The sequence below is a fragment of the Neopsephotus bourkii genome, unplaced genomic scaffold, assembly GCF_033783945.1.
Source record: "Neopsephotus bourkii isolate Nb327-2 ecotype Australia unplaced genomic scaffold, CSIRO-AGI_Nbou_v1 NB_1373, whole genome shotgun sequence".
In the NCBI taxonomy this organism is placed as follows: Eukaryota; Metazoa; Chordata; class Aves; order Psittaciformes; family Psittacidae; genus Neopsephotus; species Neopsephotus bourkii.
In genome coordinates, this window is record NW_026901852.1 from 3,065,992 (window position 1) to 3,081,041 (window position 15,050).

General features: G+C 66.4%; 3 protein-coding genes across 4 annotated transcripts in view; 1 reads left to right on the top strand and 2 right to left on the bottom strand.

The window, feature by feature from the left end:
- LOC133219656 (phosphofurin acidic cluster sorting protein 1-like) overlaps positions 1–707 on the top strand; it is a 41,873-nt gene extending 41,166 nt beyond the window's left edge. For both annotated transcript variants that reach the window (XM_061367122.1, XM_061367123.1), the window contains one exon: positions 65–707. In XM_061367122.1, coding sequence (XP_061223106.1) covers positions 65–180 — 116 coding nt within the window. In that variant the 3' untranslated portion in view covers positions 181–707. The remainder of the gene's footprint in view (positions 1–64) is intronic.
- Positions 708–1,039: 332 nt separating this feature from the next.
- LOC133219678 (cullin-9-like) lies at positions 1,040–12,638 on the bottom strand. Its single transcript, XM_061367154.1, has 29 exons — positions 11,890–12,638; positions 11,621–11,775; positions 10,887–11,405; positions 10,607–10,742; positions 10,006–10,196; positions 9,487–9,865; positions 9,094–9,289; positions 8,598–8,805; positions 8,321–8,514; positions 8,006–8,223; positions 7,644–7,875; positions 7,201–7,306; positions 6,705–6,932; positions 6,455–6,545; positions 6,201–6,372; positions 5,892–5,997; positions 5,404–5,499; positions 5,138–5,313; positions 4,828–4,961; positions 4,590–4,760; positions 4,240–4,355; positions 3,627–3,809; positions 3,348–3,496; positions 2,842–3,052; positions 2,582–2,747; positions 2,287–2,432; positions 2,016–2,133; positions 1,493–1,695; positions 1,040–1,412 (listed from the first exon to the last, which is right to left on the bottom strand). Exons 1-29 carry the CDS (start codon positions 12,482–12,484, stop codon positions 1,128–1,130), a joined length of 5,880 nt encoding a protein of 1,959 aa, XP_061223138.1. The 5' UTR covers positions 12,485–12,638; the 3' UTR covers positions 1,040–1,127.
- Positions 12,639–13,385: 747 nt separating this feature from the next.
- MRPL2 (mitochondrial ribosomal protein L2) lies at positions 13,386–15,014 on the bottom strand. Its single transcript, XM_061367160.1, has 6 exons — positions 14,768–15,014; positions 14,543–14,684; positions 14,342–14,457; positions 14,139–14,249; positions 13,720–13,793; positions 13,386–13,630 (listed from the first exon to the last, which is right to left on the bottom strand). Exons 1-6 carry the CDS (start codon positions 14,997–14,999, stop codon positions 13,418–13,420), a joined length of 888 nt encoding a protein of 295 aa, XP_061223144.1. The 5' UTR covers positions 15,000–15,014; the 3' UTR covers positions 13,386–13,417.
- Positions 15,015–15,050: the final 36 nt, after the last annotated feature.

Below are 15,050 nucleotides of genomic sequence, written 5' to 3' on the forward strand. Positions count from 1 at the left end.
AGCAGAGCAGGTGGCACAGGCTGGCTGTGGTGGGGCTGCACCTCACCGCACCCTCTTGTCTCAGTCTCCATAGATGGGGTGGAGTGGAACGATGTGAAGTTTTTCCAGCTGGCAGCACAGTGGCCAACACACGTCAAGTACCTCCCCGTGGGCATCTTTGGCTACTCGAAGAGTGTGTGAGAGGCAGGGCAGCCCTGGGATGGAGCTGTTGGAGGGTCACAGGAGGAGATAGGGAGATGGACTCACTCTTGTTCCCTCTCTCCTGCGGTCCATCCCCTGCTTGCTCTGCAGCAGAAGATCCCAAACCTGCACCACTCCCTGTGAGCCAAGACCCACGAAGGTGAGGCCAGTGAGACTGGGGCCGTGCACCTTCCAACACCAGCCAGGGCACCATGCCATCCGCCTCCTGTGACCCCCACCAGCAGCCTGGGACAAGGGACCCAGGAAGGGCTGGGGGCCCTGCTCTGCCCAGGTCTGCTCCCAGCGCACCGGGGTCCCAGCTGGGCTGGGCCCAGGCAGGTTCCTGGTGCTGGAGCCAGCAGGATTGCTCATGGGGAGAAGAGGTGCTGAGCAGGGCCCCCCCAGCACCACACTGCCCCTCGCCAGCCCCACGCTGCCGGGCCTGGCCCTGCCCTATAGGGCTGAGCCGTGGCAGCTTTTCTAGTCCCCTGCAGCCCCACTGCTGCTGTGGCTGCGGTACCCCGATCCCCCAGCGCTGCTCCCACGCACGGGGCACGCGGGCACTGGTTTTGGTTGGTTTGTTTTGTTGGTTTTTCTTTTTTTTTTTTTTACAAGATTCTATTTTTTTTAAATTTATTGTACGGTTCCTTTTCGGGATTAATTTTAATAAATTAATGCTGGTACCATTACAGCAGGGTACGTGTGTGTCCATCAGTGCCCCAGGACAGGACACAGCTGGTAGAGTGTGTGCTCAGGGCACAGCTACCACTGCAGCAAGCACAGAGGTCAGGGCTGGTGGGCACAGCAGCCAGTGTGTGACCTGGCCACGCTCCTGGCACAATACTGAACGGAGAGCGGGTGGAACTTGGCTTCTTTATTGACAACAAAGGCCACAAGTGCTTGGGAAGAGACAGACCGGATCCAGCCCGTGTCCGTCGGATCCTCCTCTACCTGAAAGTGGAAAAAGTCTGTCTCTTTTTGGCAGAGGCTGGTCTTGCAGCCGTCTTGATCTCCACAGTCTGGAAGGTGACCTGAGCCTGGACCTGGGAGGTAGGTGGTGTCGTGGGTTCGGCAGAGATGTATTCCAAGACATGAGGCCTCTCCTCCTGGCGCCGCAGGTATCCCTGGTTCAGCAGGTGCAGGACACAGGACAGCACGTCCACGCTGTGGCAGCAGAAGCTCAGGAACTGCAGCCCTGGCCCCAGCTCACCCTTCTGACAGGCATCAATCACCTACAGCAACAAGAGAGCCCCACGCTGCAGTGGGGTGCAGCACCCAGGCAGCCCCACTCTGCCCCTGGAGCCCTCCATACCCTAAAGACCAGGTTGTCGATGTGGAGCTGCTTCTCCACCTTGAGGATGCGGGTGATGAGGCAGCACAGGATGTTCCTCTTCCTTTCCAGGGCGCTCACCTCAGCCCTCTCTGCCCACAGGTACCTCTGCTGGGGCAGCAGCCTCAGGTGTTGGCCAGAGGCATGGGCCAGGGCTGCCTGGTTCAGCCGCAGCGTGCCTGGAGCTACACCAGGCCCAGGGTCAGCCAAGCCCCGCTGGGGCCCGGAGGAGCCCAGGACACGTGTGTGGCTGTTGGACCAAACCCTCCCATTGCTGCCATCACAGCTCTAGGCCCCTTCCCTGTCCCCCACACATGGCCCCAAGCAACAGCACCACACACCACCCCTGGCCCCAGGCCCACATGGGGCCTTTAAGCCCCAACCCGACACACAGCCCTGAGCCCGACAGACAGGCTCATTCCAGCCCCCTCCCTCTCCCTCCACCCCAGCACCTGCTCAGGGCTCAGACCAGCACCTCCCAGGGCTGTCCCAGCCCCACACTCACCTCCCACCGGGCAGCTCCACACCAGAACGCCCTCACCATGGGTCAGCGGTGCCAGTGCATCGTGCACCAGGTCAGCAGGGAGCCCTGTGACCTGCAGCAGGGCCTCCACAGCCACCTCCTGCCAGAGGCCAAGACTCACCAGCCACAGCCCGGTGAACAGAGGGCAGCCTCTGCCCCTAACAGTGCTGGAGACCCCACCAGAATGGAGGGCACGGCCTGGCCATGCTCCAGCATCTGCTGCCTCCTGACCCCACGCGACCCCAGCTCCTACCTCAGCACTGTTGAAGCACAGCAGGATGTACATCTGCAGCGTGGACACGTGGAGGATGCAGTCTCCAAACTGCAGCTCAGCGTGGCCCAACCACGTCCACTGCAACTGCCGGGGCTTCGTGCACTCCCAGCCCAGCAGGCTCTGACCTGCAAGAGACGGCACCGGCGCAAGGGACGGCACCGGCGCAAGGGACGGCACCAGCGCAAGGGGCGGCACCAGCGCAAGAGCCCCCCCTGCCCTCAGGCTGCTCCCGGCCGCGCTGCTGTGCAGGGCCTGGGGGCTGCCCAGCACTCACTGTGCCTGCAGAAGTCGGCGAACTCGTCCAGGGGAGAGCTCAGCGCCGCCGAGAACAACCTTTGGGGCTGGTCCATGTGGCAGAGCGGTGAAACGGGCCAGCAGCGCGGGGACAGGGCCAGCACCGTCACCTCCGGAGCATCCAACACCGAGGCCGTTCCCGGTGCCTGGCACAGGGGCAAGAGCAGGGCTCAGGACGGGCCTCAGGAGCCTTGTGAGGAACGGGGGCAGCCCCCGGCCCCTCACCCCAGCAGCACTCACCTCGTCCAGGCCCTTGTCCAGCTCCAGCAGCTGCTTGTCCTGCTCCTGCAGCTGGTAGAGGCGAAACTGCCGCTGGAGCTCCTCCGACTCGGCCAGGTTGCTCAGCATGGTCTGGGGGAAGCGGCTGGGGAAGCACAGCCCGATCTGCTCCACGATGGCTCCTTCCAGCCACGACGGCCCTTGCACCAGGAGCCGGTCACCCAGGTAGTGCCTGCCACGGGCACCAGCATCAGGGCAGGGGCCGGCTCTGGCCACCCCCCAGGGCACATGGGCCCAGCAGCACCCATCTCCCCTCTCCATTGCCAGCAGGGAATGTGCCTCCACAGACAGGCAGCACCTGCGGCCCCTCACAACCCTTCCCTCCAGACACCAGAGCTGGGGAAAGCAAAGCGGGACGGGAGCACCACAGCCTCACAGAGCCGGGCTCAGCATCGCCTGCGCCTCCCCTGTCACACCCAGCGCGGACCCCAGGCCCTCTGGTCCCATGCAGACACGGCACCCCTCACCGGTAGAAGTGCTCGAAGGTGTGGGCGAGCTCCAGGCCACTGAAGACAACAAAGGGCTCCAGGATCTGCTGCAGCGGCCCCGTGCTGCCCGCAGCCCTGCGCAGCTCCTGGATCTGCCTGTCCAGGTAGCGGGCAAACTGCTCACTGACCTGCAGAGGGACAGGGCTGGCTGCGGAGGGGCTCACCCTGCGGGGCGGCTGCGGGGCTGGGCTGGGGGAGCGGCCCTGGGGGGAGCAGCGGGGCAGGCACCGGCACTGGGGCCGCGCTCCCTGGACTCACGTGCAGGGCAGTGAGGAAGGAGAGCTGCAGCAGAGCCCCCGCGAAGCCCTGCCCCAGGGCCAGCGCAAAGGCAGCCCGGTGCCCAAAGAGCTCCTCCGTGGCAGCCCGCAGGCGCCGGTACAGCCCGCAGTATCGCTCCACCAGGTCTGGTGCCTGCCCGGCTGCCTCCAGGAACCGCTGCACCTGTGGGACACGACAGGAGAGGGGTGAGCCCCACAGCAGGATGTGTCTGTTGCATGCAGGGAGGTCTCCTGACACCAACTGCCCACATCCCAGCCAGCAGTCCCAGATCCCAACCAAGAGCTTGTGGAGAGACAGGAGTGCAGCCCGAACGCTGGGCAGGGACAGGACACTGCCCAGCACTGGAATAAGCAGCCCAGCTCTGTGCCCGTTTCCCAGCCTGTGGCAACAGGCTGATGCCTGAGCCCTGCCGAGGTAGCAAGCACAGAAGGGCTGTCCCACAGCCCTCCAGGACTTGCAGAGCCCAGGTAGAGCCCTGCACCCTCCCCACAGAGAGCCCAGGCCACTGTCAAGCCCTGCATGGCACTCCCTGGGTCCGGTGCGAGGTCCCACGTGCCCTCTCTGGCCCCACAGCCAGCCCTCCAAGCACTACCTGCTGCTGCACCACGCCACGCCAGCACCGTGAGATGCCCCACAGGCTGCTGGACTTCTCCACCATCTCCTTCGCAGGCCTGGCCGGCTCCTCCTTGTTCTTCCCCTGCTTCCCACCTGCCAAGGGACACCCCCAGGCTCAGCACGGCTCCAGGGGCAGGCCCTGCACGCTGATCGCCAGCAGCCTCCCCTCTCCCTGTGGGCTCAGTGCAGAGCAGGTTCCCAGTGCCCACGGCCACTGCAGGGGCACAGCCCCAAGCCCTTCTCGGCTCTGGAGCCCCCGGTGCCACTGCGCCCTCCCCAGCCCCAGCCCCGTGCTCCAGGCCAGCACCGCCCCAGCCCCAAGCTCACCTCGCGCCTCCTCCTGCTCCCGGCCGCCGGGGTCCACGTGCACCAGGAGCTGGGTCAGGCGCCGCACACGGGAGCCGAAGGCAGCCCCGGGGCTCGTGGCGCGGCGCGGCGGCTCCACGCTCTCCAGGTACTGGCTCAGCAGCCAGGCCAGGGGGCTGACGCCGTCAGGGCCTGCGAGGAACCCGGGCTCAGAGCGGCTGCCTCAGCTGGGGCAGGGCCCTGCGGGAGCACAGGGTACCTGGGCTGGTGATGCTCTGCACCAACGGGGTCACCAGCGCCTCCCAGCACGTCCTGCCCAAGGCCCGCGCCGCCTCCTCGTCGGGGAGGAAGCGCTCGGCGAAGCCCTGCTCGTGCTGCAGCGCCCGGTTCAGCCTGCAACAGTGACCGGGCAGCACCCGGGGCTGCTGCTGCTGCTGCTGCCGCCTCGGGGACTCCCGGGACAGCAGCGCAGCCCCTTGCCAGGCCATGGGCACGAAGGCCCCACTCGCCCCACAGCCAGGGCCCCTCAGAGACCAGGGATGCGGTGGCACAGCGAGGACACAACTCACCTGCCAAAGAGCTGCAGCAGTCGCCCCCGGTCCCAGCAGATCTCCTGGCACCAGGCGTGAGCCCGAGCAGTGCAGGAGAGGAACGCCCGCTGGCACAGCTTCTCCTTGAAGACGGGCCAGAAAGTGGGCTTGGGACCCAGCACCTCGATGCCACGCACACGGGTGTCGATGCCGCCCTGTGGGACAGAGCAACCCTCAGCTCCTTGGGCACGGCCCCCGTGCCACACACACTGCCAGCCCCCTGCCCCAGCCTCCTGCTCCCCTACCTGCTGGCACCGCTTCACCCGGATCTGGATGACGGGCCAGAAGCGGCTCATGTTCTCCAGCAGGATCACTCTGCTGTCTGACGGCAGGATGGTCACCTAGAGGCAGACAGAGAGCCCTCAGCAAGCCAAGTGGCAGGCACCAGCCTCCCTGCGTGCTCCCCTGACCACCCTGTGAGAGCCATGGCCTCTGTCCCTCGCCAGGAGCCCCTCCGCAGCCCAAAGGCACCCCGCCAGGTCCCCACTCATGGCCAAAAGCCCCAGCACACCAGGCTGCTGTAGCCCAGGCTGCAGCATTGCCCATGCCCAAGTCTCCAGCACCCACTGACTACAGCAAGGCGGTTCCTGCAGCACAGCTCCTGCCATCCCCACCTCCCCATGGGGCATCTCCCAGGGACCCACACCAGGACAGGACCTGCCTGGGGTACAGCAAGGACCAGCCCACGGCTCCCATGCAGCCCCATGGCCTCAGCAGCCCTCAAGGGACTCACTGCATTGAGCTCAGTTCTGATGGTGGCCGGGCTGTCTCCCCCCAGCACCACGACACGGGCGGGCATGTAGCTGGAGTCCTCGCTGGCCACCAGCATGCTCATCTCCCTGCAGCACAGCAGACGTGGTGCTGCCCAGCAGCCCCCACCTCCCCTGCCCTGCCCCTGCCAGCCCCACGCCCCACTGCCCACATCCAGCAGCCCCCAGGACAGGGACCGCTGGGGCAGGGCTCACACAGGGGCCAAAGCCCTCTCCTCCCAGCAGAGCCGCCTGCCCTCTGGTACCCAAGGCCTCTCCCAGCCCAGCCCCACCTGACCACCACACCACACTGCATGTGGACAGTGATGAAGTGGGAGCCGGTGCTGCCGTTTGACTCCCAGTATGTCTTGGGGTTCCTGTCTGTGAGCTTGCTGGCCCTGTGAGGGTTGGAAGAGACCTCCACCTTCTCCCAGCACCTCTCCTCCTTCACTTCCATGCTGGAGCCTGTACAAGAAGTGCACGGAGCCGTCAGCAGCCGGGCCGGCAGGAGCCAGGCAGGGGTTCAGCGCCCGCTCACCACACTCACCTCGGCACAGGTTGTGCAGAAAGACATCAAACAAGGGGATGCTGATGGGCTGGTGGCTCCGGCGGTGCTCCTCAATCTGCCCCAGCACCAGCTATGGGATGGGGTGAGGCTCTGACCGGGGGCACTGCCTCTTCCCCCCTCACCCACCACAGGGCTGCGGCAGGCAGGGAGCAGGAGGCTGCCCCTCGGTGCCAGGGCCGTTGATGGCCCCCAGAGCCAGAGTCCCAGCACCGCGGCCCCCGAGGCCCACCTGGATGCAGCCGGCCAAGATGCTGCTCATGAGCTTCTTGGAGATGCCGGCGAGCTTCTCGCAGTCGGTCACCAGGGCGAGCAGGGCTGGCGCCAGCGGCGGGGCCGTGCTGTGCTTGTTCAGGGCTTTGGCCAGAGCCTCGTGGGTGCCCACACAGCACATCACCACCGCGCAGTCCTTGCTGGCAGTGCCCAGGCGGTGCAGGAAGCCAACGACCTCCTGCAGCACCTGCGGAGCAGCAGCCGTGAGCAGCCAGGCCCGGCCAGGCCCAGCAGCAGCAGCAGCAGCAGGAGGCAGCGGTGCTGCCGCGCTCCATCCCCTCCACCCCGACACCGCGGCAGCACCGCTGGAGCCTGGCAAGGCACAGGCAGGGCAATGCCAGCAGCCAGGACCCCACCACAGCCACCGCTCCCCACCCCTCCTGCTGCACTGCCCACACCAGGCCGGGCTGCTGCTGCCGGTGGCTCAGCCAGCACAGAGCACCGAGCCCCCTCACCTCTCGGTCGCTGCTGTGGGCGCTCAGGGAGGACACACAGGGCTCCACACACTCGTGCCAGGGCAGCACATCCTCCTGGTAACCGTCCAGCATCTTTTTCAGGATCCTGGGTGACACAGGGGGCTCACTCAGGCCATGGCACACAGGCAAGGGGGGTGTCAGAGGCAGCCCCGCTTCCCTGCCCCTCTGGAAAGCCAACAGCCCACTGGGACTGGGAGCCCTGACTCCCCTGGTGCCTCAGACACCCCTTGAGCACCCAGGAACATGCTGCTCCATCCCCATACGCCCCTGCGCCCCGGGACACCCCAATCAGCACCCACGTATGTGCCGGGCTGCACCCGCCCCAGTGACAAACAGCCCCAGCAGGACCCACAGACACGCACCGTGTGCCCCCAGCATCACCACCAGCACTCACCCCCCGCTGTGGAGGCCCCTGCACCCACCTGAGGATGCTCAGGCTCACGGCCTTCTCTGCCCCCAGCAGCTCGAAGCTGCGCAGCAGCGGCCGGAAGCATCTCTGGTCCTGCAGCAGCCGGGCCGCCTCGCCAGAGGAGCCAGAGCCCTGGCCGCAGAGCTTCCGCTCCAGGGCCACCAGCACGTCCTTGGACAAGAAGCCGTCCCCCGGGCCGCTCAGAAGCCTCCGCACGTCCCCCAGCTCCAGCGGGGCCTCTCTGCCTGCCACGACAAGGACACGTGGGCCCGGCCCAGGCCCCCGCTCGCCAGGCGGCAGCGGCAGCGGCTGCTCTGCCCTGCCCTGCCCGCGGCACAGCGGGGCCGTGGCACAGCGGGGCCGGGCAGCTGCTACCTGCGCTCGGCGGGCCCAGGGGCAGCCCGTGCTCTGCCAGGCGGTTGATGGCGCCGAGGGCCAGCGTCGCGTGAGGGCAGCCGGGGCTCTGCCCGTCCCTCCAGCAGCTCTGCAGCACCGCGGGGAGGTCGCAGCTCGCCAGCTGCTCCGCCAGGCCCCGGTGCCCGTCCATGAGCACGTTCACCACCAGCAAGCCGTTCTGCACGCCCGAGGAGCCCCTGCAGGGACACAGCCATGCGGGCGCCTTCCTCCCCATGGCACCCACCAACCCGCCCTGCCCTTCCCACCCCTGCCGCCCTCCTCTCTCTGCCCTACCCGGGGACCCTGCGCATGGTGCTCAGGGCGGCAGGGACGGCACTCAGCAGGTTTGCTGAGCCCTCGCTGGAGGCAGAGCCGATACTGGCAAAGATCTCCCGGATCAGCTGCGCGTCAGCCTGCTTCAGGGCCGAGAGCTTCCCACCGGCACCTCCTGGCTCGCAGCCCACAGCTCCCACCAGCACCTTCAGGGCCTGCAAGGACAGCAGCAGTCAGGAGGGCAGCGGTGAGCCCGCAGCCTGCCCACCACCCGCAGCATCCCCTCTGCCACACTCACTGCCAGGCCAGCCTGCTGCACCAGGGCGGAGGAGGCGTGCTGCTGCATGCAGGACAGCACGGCCCGCACACCGCCCTCCATGGCGAACGTCACGCGCCAGTCGTACTTGGCCAAGAGCAGGGCCAGCAGCCGCAGCGTCACCACCACCACGGCCTTCTCTGCCCCCTCCATGGCCAGCAGCTCCACTGCCACCTTCACCAGCTTCTCCCTGCACGGGAAAGGGCACCTCAGGAGGAGCCTCCTGGCAGCGCCGCTGGCACCGCCAACACCTCGGGCCCTGCCCATCGCCTTCTCCCTGCCCACGTGGCTCTGCCACAGCTGGGTCAGCCCAGGAATGAGCCTGCCTGGGACCAAGGGACACAAGACCCAGCCCTCTTGCTGCCGAGCAGGCAGGGACATACCGGCCTTCCCACTGCCACCACCAGCACTGCTCCCCACCCTGCCCACACAGCCCTCCCCACCAGGCAGGAGGGGTGCACAGCACCCCACAGCTCACCCAACACTCCTGGTCCCCAGCGCGCTCTGGGCTTTGCTGCCTTGCTGCTCGGGCTCCTCCTCCAGGATCTTCAGGATGTGCCTGAGCCCCAGTAAGCGCAGCCCCAGCTCTGAGCTGCTGCTCTGGATCACATCCACCGCGGCTGCAATCCTGGCCAGGGAGCCCCTCTCGCTCACCCCCTCGGAGCTGCCCAGCGCTGGTGGAAGGAGGGACGGACGCAGGTGTCAGGGCAGCAGTAACACCCCCAGCAACTGCCAGGGTGCCACGCACCCACGGCCTTCCCGTCCCCAGGCAACCTGCAGCTGCCTGCCCTGCCCTGCGCTGCCCACAGCTTTCCTCCTTGGAGGCAACGGAGCTGCCTCCAGCACCCTGCATGTGCTCCAGCGCCATTACCTTTGCTCTGCTCCTCGGTCACCTCCGGCAGGAACAGCCCTTCCTTCTCCAGGAGCTCGCTGAACAGCTCAGAATCCGACTTCACCACCACAGCGGGGGCTCGGGGCGGCTCCGCGCCTGCGGGCAGCTCCTCCTTCGCTGCCTCGGCCACCAGCGCTTCAGGGCTCCTGCAGCCGGCACCCTCCGAGGACACCGCGGTGCTCCGGGCGCCTTCCTGCTCGGCCCCCCTGCTCAGCGAGTACTTGGCGTAGACGTGGGAGCCGCGCAGGTCACTCTGAGCCCTGCCCTGGCAACGCTTCTCCAAGGCCTGCAGCACCTTCTGGGCCAGCTCCACAGGTACCGACAGCTGCATCAGGGCTTCTGCATCCCCCTCCGGCAGCTGCACAGACGGAGTCACATCAACCCTCACGGGCTCGCCACAGACCCCGCGCTTCTGGTGATGGCCAGAGCCACAGCGGACAGAAGAGCTGCAGCACCGCAGGCCCCCAGCCGTTTCCCCAGTGCAGGCTCTCCCCATACCTGCTCTCCCTGCTCCTGCTGGATGATGCACATGACCTCCTGCTGCTCCTGCGCCTCCAGCTTCTGCACAAAGAAAAGCAGCTCCCACCACTCGGCACGGCTCAGGGCCTCTGCAGCCTTGGTCGAACGCTCCCCCAGGTAAGGCAGGGAGTACAGCCCCCCAGAGGGCTTGCAGAACAACGGCTGCGCAACTGCAGGAGGACAGAGCACAGCAGGGCACCGTCAGCTCTGCCCATTCCACCATCCTCTGCTGCACACCCCACATTCCCCAGAGAAAGAGCTCTCTCCAGTGCCCCACAGGCTGCTGTGGGAAAGGCAGGTGACAGGAGGGCAGCCAGAGAGGGGGAATGATCTAGGAGGAGACCTGAGAAGCTGTAGAGATGGGCATTACCATCATCACTTGAACCTCTTTAGGATGTAGAACAAAAGTGCTCAAAATGGGCACCTCCAGCTCACTGCTCCCCTGGCCTGTCCCCACAGTGCCTGCACCAGGCAAGGCAACGCACTCACACAGCCGGCACCAGCAGAACCCACAGCGCCAGCGTGCAGCTGCAGAAGGGTTGGGGAGGAAAGCTGCGTGCCCAGCTGACGGACTGCTCACCTGCTGCCAGTCTGCAGCTGTGTGTCAGGGTGGACACCTTCTCCTGGCCCCCACGCTCCTCTTGCCCTGAAGAGCCAATGATCTCCACCATGTGCCAGTGAACCCAGTACGTGCAGCCCAGGGCCTGCCAGTACACCTGAGGAGGAGAGCGCGACGCACACCGGCTGAGGGAAGGCAGCTCCAGCCCCGCTGCTCCCACACTTGCACCACTGTGAGCTCCCTGCCCGCAGCACAGGGGCAGAGCTGACAGCCCGCCCCGGCCCAGCCCCGCAGAGGGTACCTGCACGGGCGGCGTGCCCTCGTTGCTCTGCCGGAAGTCGCCCTCGTCGCCCGCGCTGACCTGCTCATAGTCCTCCAGCATGCGCACCCGCATGCCCCGCACCAGCCGCGCCTGCACGTACTCCACATAGCTGCTGCGGCTCGGGAAGGCCGAGCGCGTCTTGAAGCCGCCGGGCTCCTTGGCTGCGGGAGCGGGGGCTGCTGGAGCAGCGCCCCAGGATGCGGGCCTGGGCTGGAAGATGGAGCGGGTGGCGCGAGGCTGCGGCTCCTGCGGGGGGGGCGGCTCTGCCTTGGGGCTGTGGCCCCAGCCCATGACGTGCACCAGCTCCGAGATGAGGTTTGCCATGGCCATGCTGAACTCAAACTCCTGCTGCACACGGCTCTTCTCCTCAGTGAGTGCGCTGGGCACAGCGCCGGCCTCCTGCTCCCCTCCCTGCTCCACATCACCGCTGAGCTGGTCCATGAGAGAAGTGACGCACAGGTAGCGCTTCACCAGCACAAACAGCAGCTTCCCAGGGATCTGCAACAAGCACGGCTCTCAGACTCTAACCGTGACAGCTCTGGGCCAGCAGGCAGCAACAGAGACCTCTCAGCCCACCCTCGTCTCCCTGTTCAGGTACTCCATGGGTGAGCCCTCCAACACCCCTCAGCTTCAAGCCAGACCCAGATGCTGGGCCAGCTCTCCCTGTACCCAGTCCTGCTCAGCAGCCCCAGCGCTGGCAGGGCTGCTCCTACCTGGGGAAGGTGAATCCCCTCAAAGGACATGCAGTGCTCTTCAGAGGATATTGTGTCAGCAAACAGCTCCAACAAGGTGTAGCGACTCTCAAAGTCCATGTGCTGCTCAATGCCATCCTGCTGGCTCAGGGACAGCAGGACATAGGCCCGACTTCCTGCAACAACAGAAACCTTTTAGGCTCCCTAAAGGTAACCCCTACAAAAGGGCTGGCACCCCTCAGCTGCCCAGCAGCACCTCCTCAGGGACAGTGAGCAGCAGCAGCCCCCACCTGCATCATGCGAAGCCAGGGCCCTCAGCATCTTGCCAGCGCTGTGGCGGATTTGCTTGTCCTTGTGGCACAGCATCTTCATCAGCAAGTCAAGGGCTCCCGTCTCCTTGAAGGCACCCACCAGCGAGCCAATGCTGGCATAAGCACTCAGCACGTGGATGATGTTGAGGATGGAGGACGCGGGGGCCTGGGACTCGGCCATCTGCCGGCCAGCTCGCTGCACCAGGCTCCTGACATCAGCCTTCATCTCCAGCAGCGAGGCTTCATCCCCCAGGACATCTGCAGCGGAGGGGCTGGCTGCCTTCTCCCCTGTCACACGCTGCCCTTCCAGCTTCCTCTGGTCCAGCAGCGCCAGGCAGCTGGCACAGACCTCTTCTGCAGACATCCACATGGAGACGTTCTCCAGCTTCGTCTCCGCAGAGGAGGTGCTGCTGCCGCCCGCTGCTCTCTCCTCCAGGCTGACGATCCTCCACTGGATCAGGTACTCGGGCTGCCCATCGTGGCCTCGCCGCTGCCGCAGCAGCTCCTCTGGGTAGGCCTGCAGTTTGGGTCCCAGGGGCACCAGCAGGTTGCCATTACGCTTCTCATTCACCATGATGGGAAGCGTGCCTGCAGAGGCAGAGGGGGAGCAGGAGCTGGGGGGAGGTGGCTGAGGGATGGGCTTTGCTGTGGCGGATCCTGTGGATCTCAGTGCTTGTAACGTGGCCGGTTAACAACTCAAACGTGCTGTTGGACTGGCTGTGCCCACGGCCGCTAACACAGCCCTGGAAGAGCGAGGGCTCCCAGGGCACCCTGGCCCTGCCCGGTCTCATCTAACTGTCACAGCCCCCATGGGCTTCACCGGCCGGGCTGCCGGCCCTCGGGGCTCCGCAGCGAGGCCTCTTGCAGAGGGTCCCTCCAGGATAACCAGGCCAAACCGGGCCCAGCCCCAGCCCCGGTCCGCCACCCTCCACCGCGGAGCCGCGCCGGTCCGCGTTACCTCCACCACCCGCTCCCACGGCGCTTCCGGGTCGGCAGGCGCGCATGCGCAGTGCGCCCCCGACGGGACGGGAGCCGCGCGGCGACCAGTGCCGTGCCCGCGGCGGAGCGGGCGGCACCGGGCCGGGGCTGGCGCAGCGGGACAGGTAACGCGGCGAGGGGCAGGGGATTGGGAAGCAGCGAGGAGGGCACTACCGGGACCGAGAGGTGCCACCGGCTGCGCTTCCCCAGCGGGTCGTCCTGGCTGGCAGCCACCGTGCTGCCTTTACCGCCCAGCTGCCCACTTGGCTTCACTGCGTTGTAAGCTGAGGAAGAGGAATGAGCCTGGCTGCCCCGTAGCTAGGTCTGGCAGGATTGCACAGAGCTCTGACCCCACCAAGATCCCACCACCACTACAAGCTCAAGCCAAGGCAGCCCACAGCCCCACGTTCATCCCCTGGCAGGGGCTGAACAAATCTCATGGGGAAAGCACCCACCCGAGGTCCCGTGCAGAAAAGGCAGCAGTAAGGCAACAGTGGTGGTGTTGGGAACGTTTTATTGGCCACCGACATCACTTCTGTGCCGCAATCCGCGGCAGGTTGACGTAGCTCTTCATGGGTGGGATAGGTTTGATCTTGCGCCCAGCCCAGCCACCTTTGCGGTGCCACAAGCCTGTGTGCGGGCGCTTGCCCAGCCAGCGGTTCCGTCCTGCCTTCCCGATCACCCGCTTGTTGTGGTCGACATTGGACACACGGCCCACTGTGGCCACGCAGGTCTCCAGCACCTAGGGGACAGGGAAGAGCTGCAGGCCTTCCTGGGAACACACATCTTTGTGCCCAGGCGGTCAGGTCAGCAATAGCATGGCTCCTCTACCTGCATTTGCCTCTTGGAAGGCAGCTGCACGATGGCGGTCCCATTCACTTTCCTCAGCAGCACCCCACAAGTCCCTGCAGCAGGCAAGAGGAGAGTAGGCAGCTACCCCAAGCAGCAGGACAAAGTATCCCACCCTATGGTGAGCACATCCCTGTGCTGGGAACTCCCCAGGGCCCCTGCTGTTGCCCGTCAGGGCGCATTTCTTGCTGAAGACAGAATGTCCAGGCATCACCAGCCAGCAATGGGGCAGAGCTGCCCCTGCCTCTAAGGAAGGCTTGTTTTGCACTGTAACACAGGGAGGAGAGAGGACAGCAACTCCCTGTCACTGGCCAGGCAGAGCAGTGTCCCTCTGCCATCCTCTCCATCTGCCCTAAGCCAGAAGTGGCTACCAGCAGCGGGTCCCCTGCCCAGAGACACACCGGCTGCCCGGATGTACTGCGCTCCCTTGCCAGGGTGGCTCTCCAGGTTGCAGATCAGCGTGCCGACAGGCAGAGCCCCCAGCGGGTAGGCATCCCCTTCGTTGGCGGACACTGGAAAACAGAAGCAGATGCATTGGTTGAGGAGCAGCTGAGAAGCCTCTGGCAGGGCTGGGCTGTGCCCCCCCCCCGGCCCCGGTGTGCACCTGCCATCCTGCCGATGTGAGAGGAGTTCTTGATGATGTCCCCTGGCTGCATGTTCTCCGTGGCGATGATCCAGCGCTTCCGACTGCCACCAGCCACCAGGGCTATGTCTGCCGACCTGCACAGGGCCCCGCGGTGGGTGGGTTCGGGGGGGTCACCACAAGGCGTCCGGGCCCGGGGCAGAGCCCTCACCCCGCACTCACCTGCAAGGGTCGTATCGGACGGCGATGACCTTCTCGCTGAAGGGCTCTGCCGGGGCGCCCTTCTCGTAGCGCAGCCGCTGGAAGTCGATCATTCGGTACCGCCGCTTGTGTCCCCCGCCGATGCCCCGCACGCGGATGCGGCCTGCGGGGACAGAGGAAGCCACTGCAGGCGGGAACACCCCGGCACTGCCCCGGCGAGGCCCTGCCCGCCCACGACCCGCCCACCTGTGTGGTCGCGCCCGCCCGTCTTCTTCATGCCCACGGGGCGCACCGTGTACTTGACCCGGCACTTCCACATAGGGTCTCTGGTGTAGCACGGCGCGGAGCCGCTCAGCGCTCGGCACGCAGCCGCCAGCGCGGCCCCCGGCAGATGGGGCACGGGGGCCGGCGGGGGGGCGCGGGGCCGGGCGGCCGACAGCAGCAGCGCCCCGAAGGCGCGGCACAGCCCCGCCGCCATCGCTGCCGCCGCTGCGCCTGCGCCGGGCCGGGGCGGAGCGGGGCGGGGCGG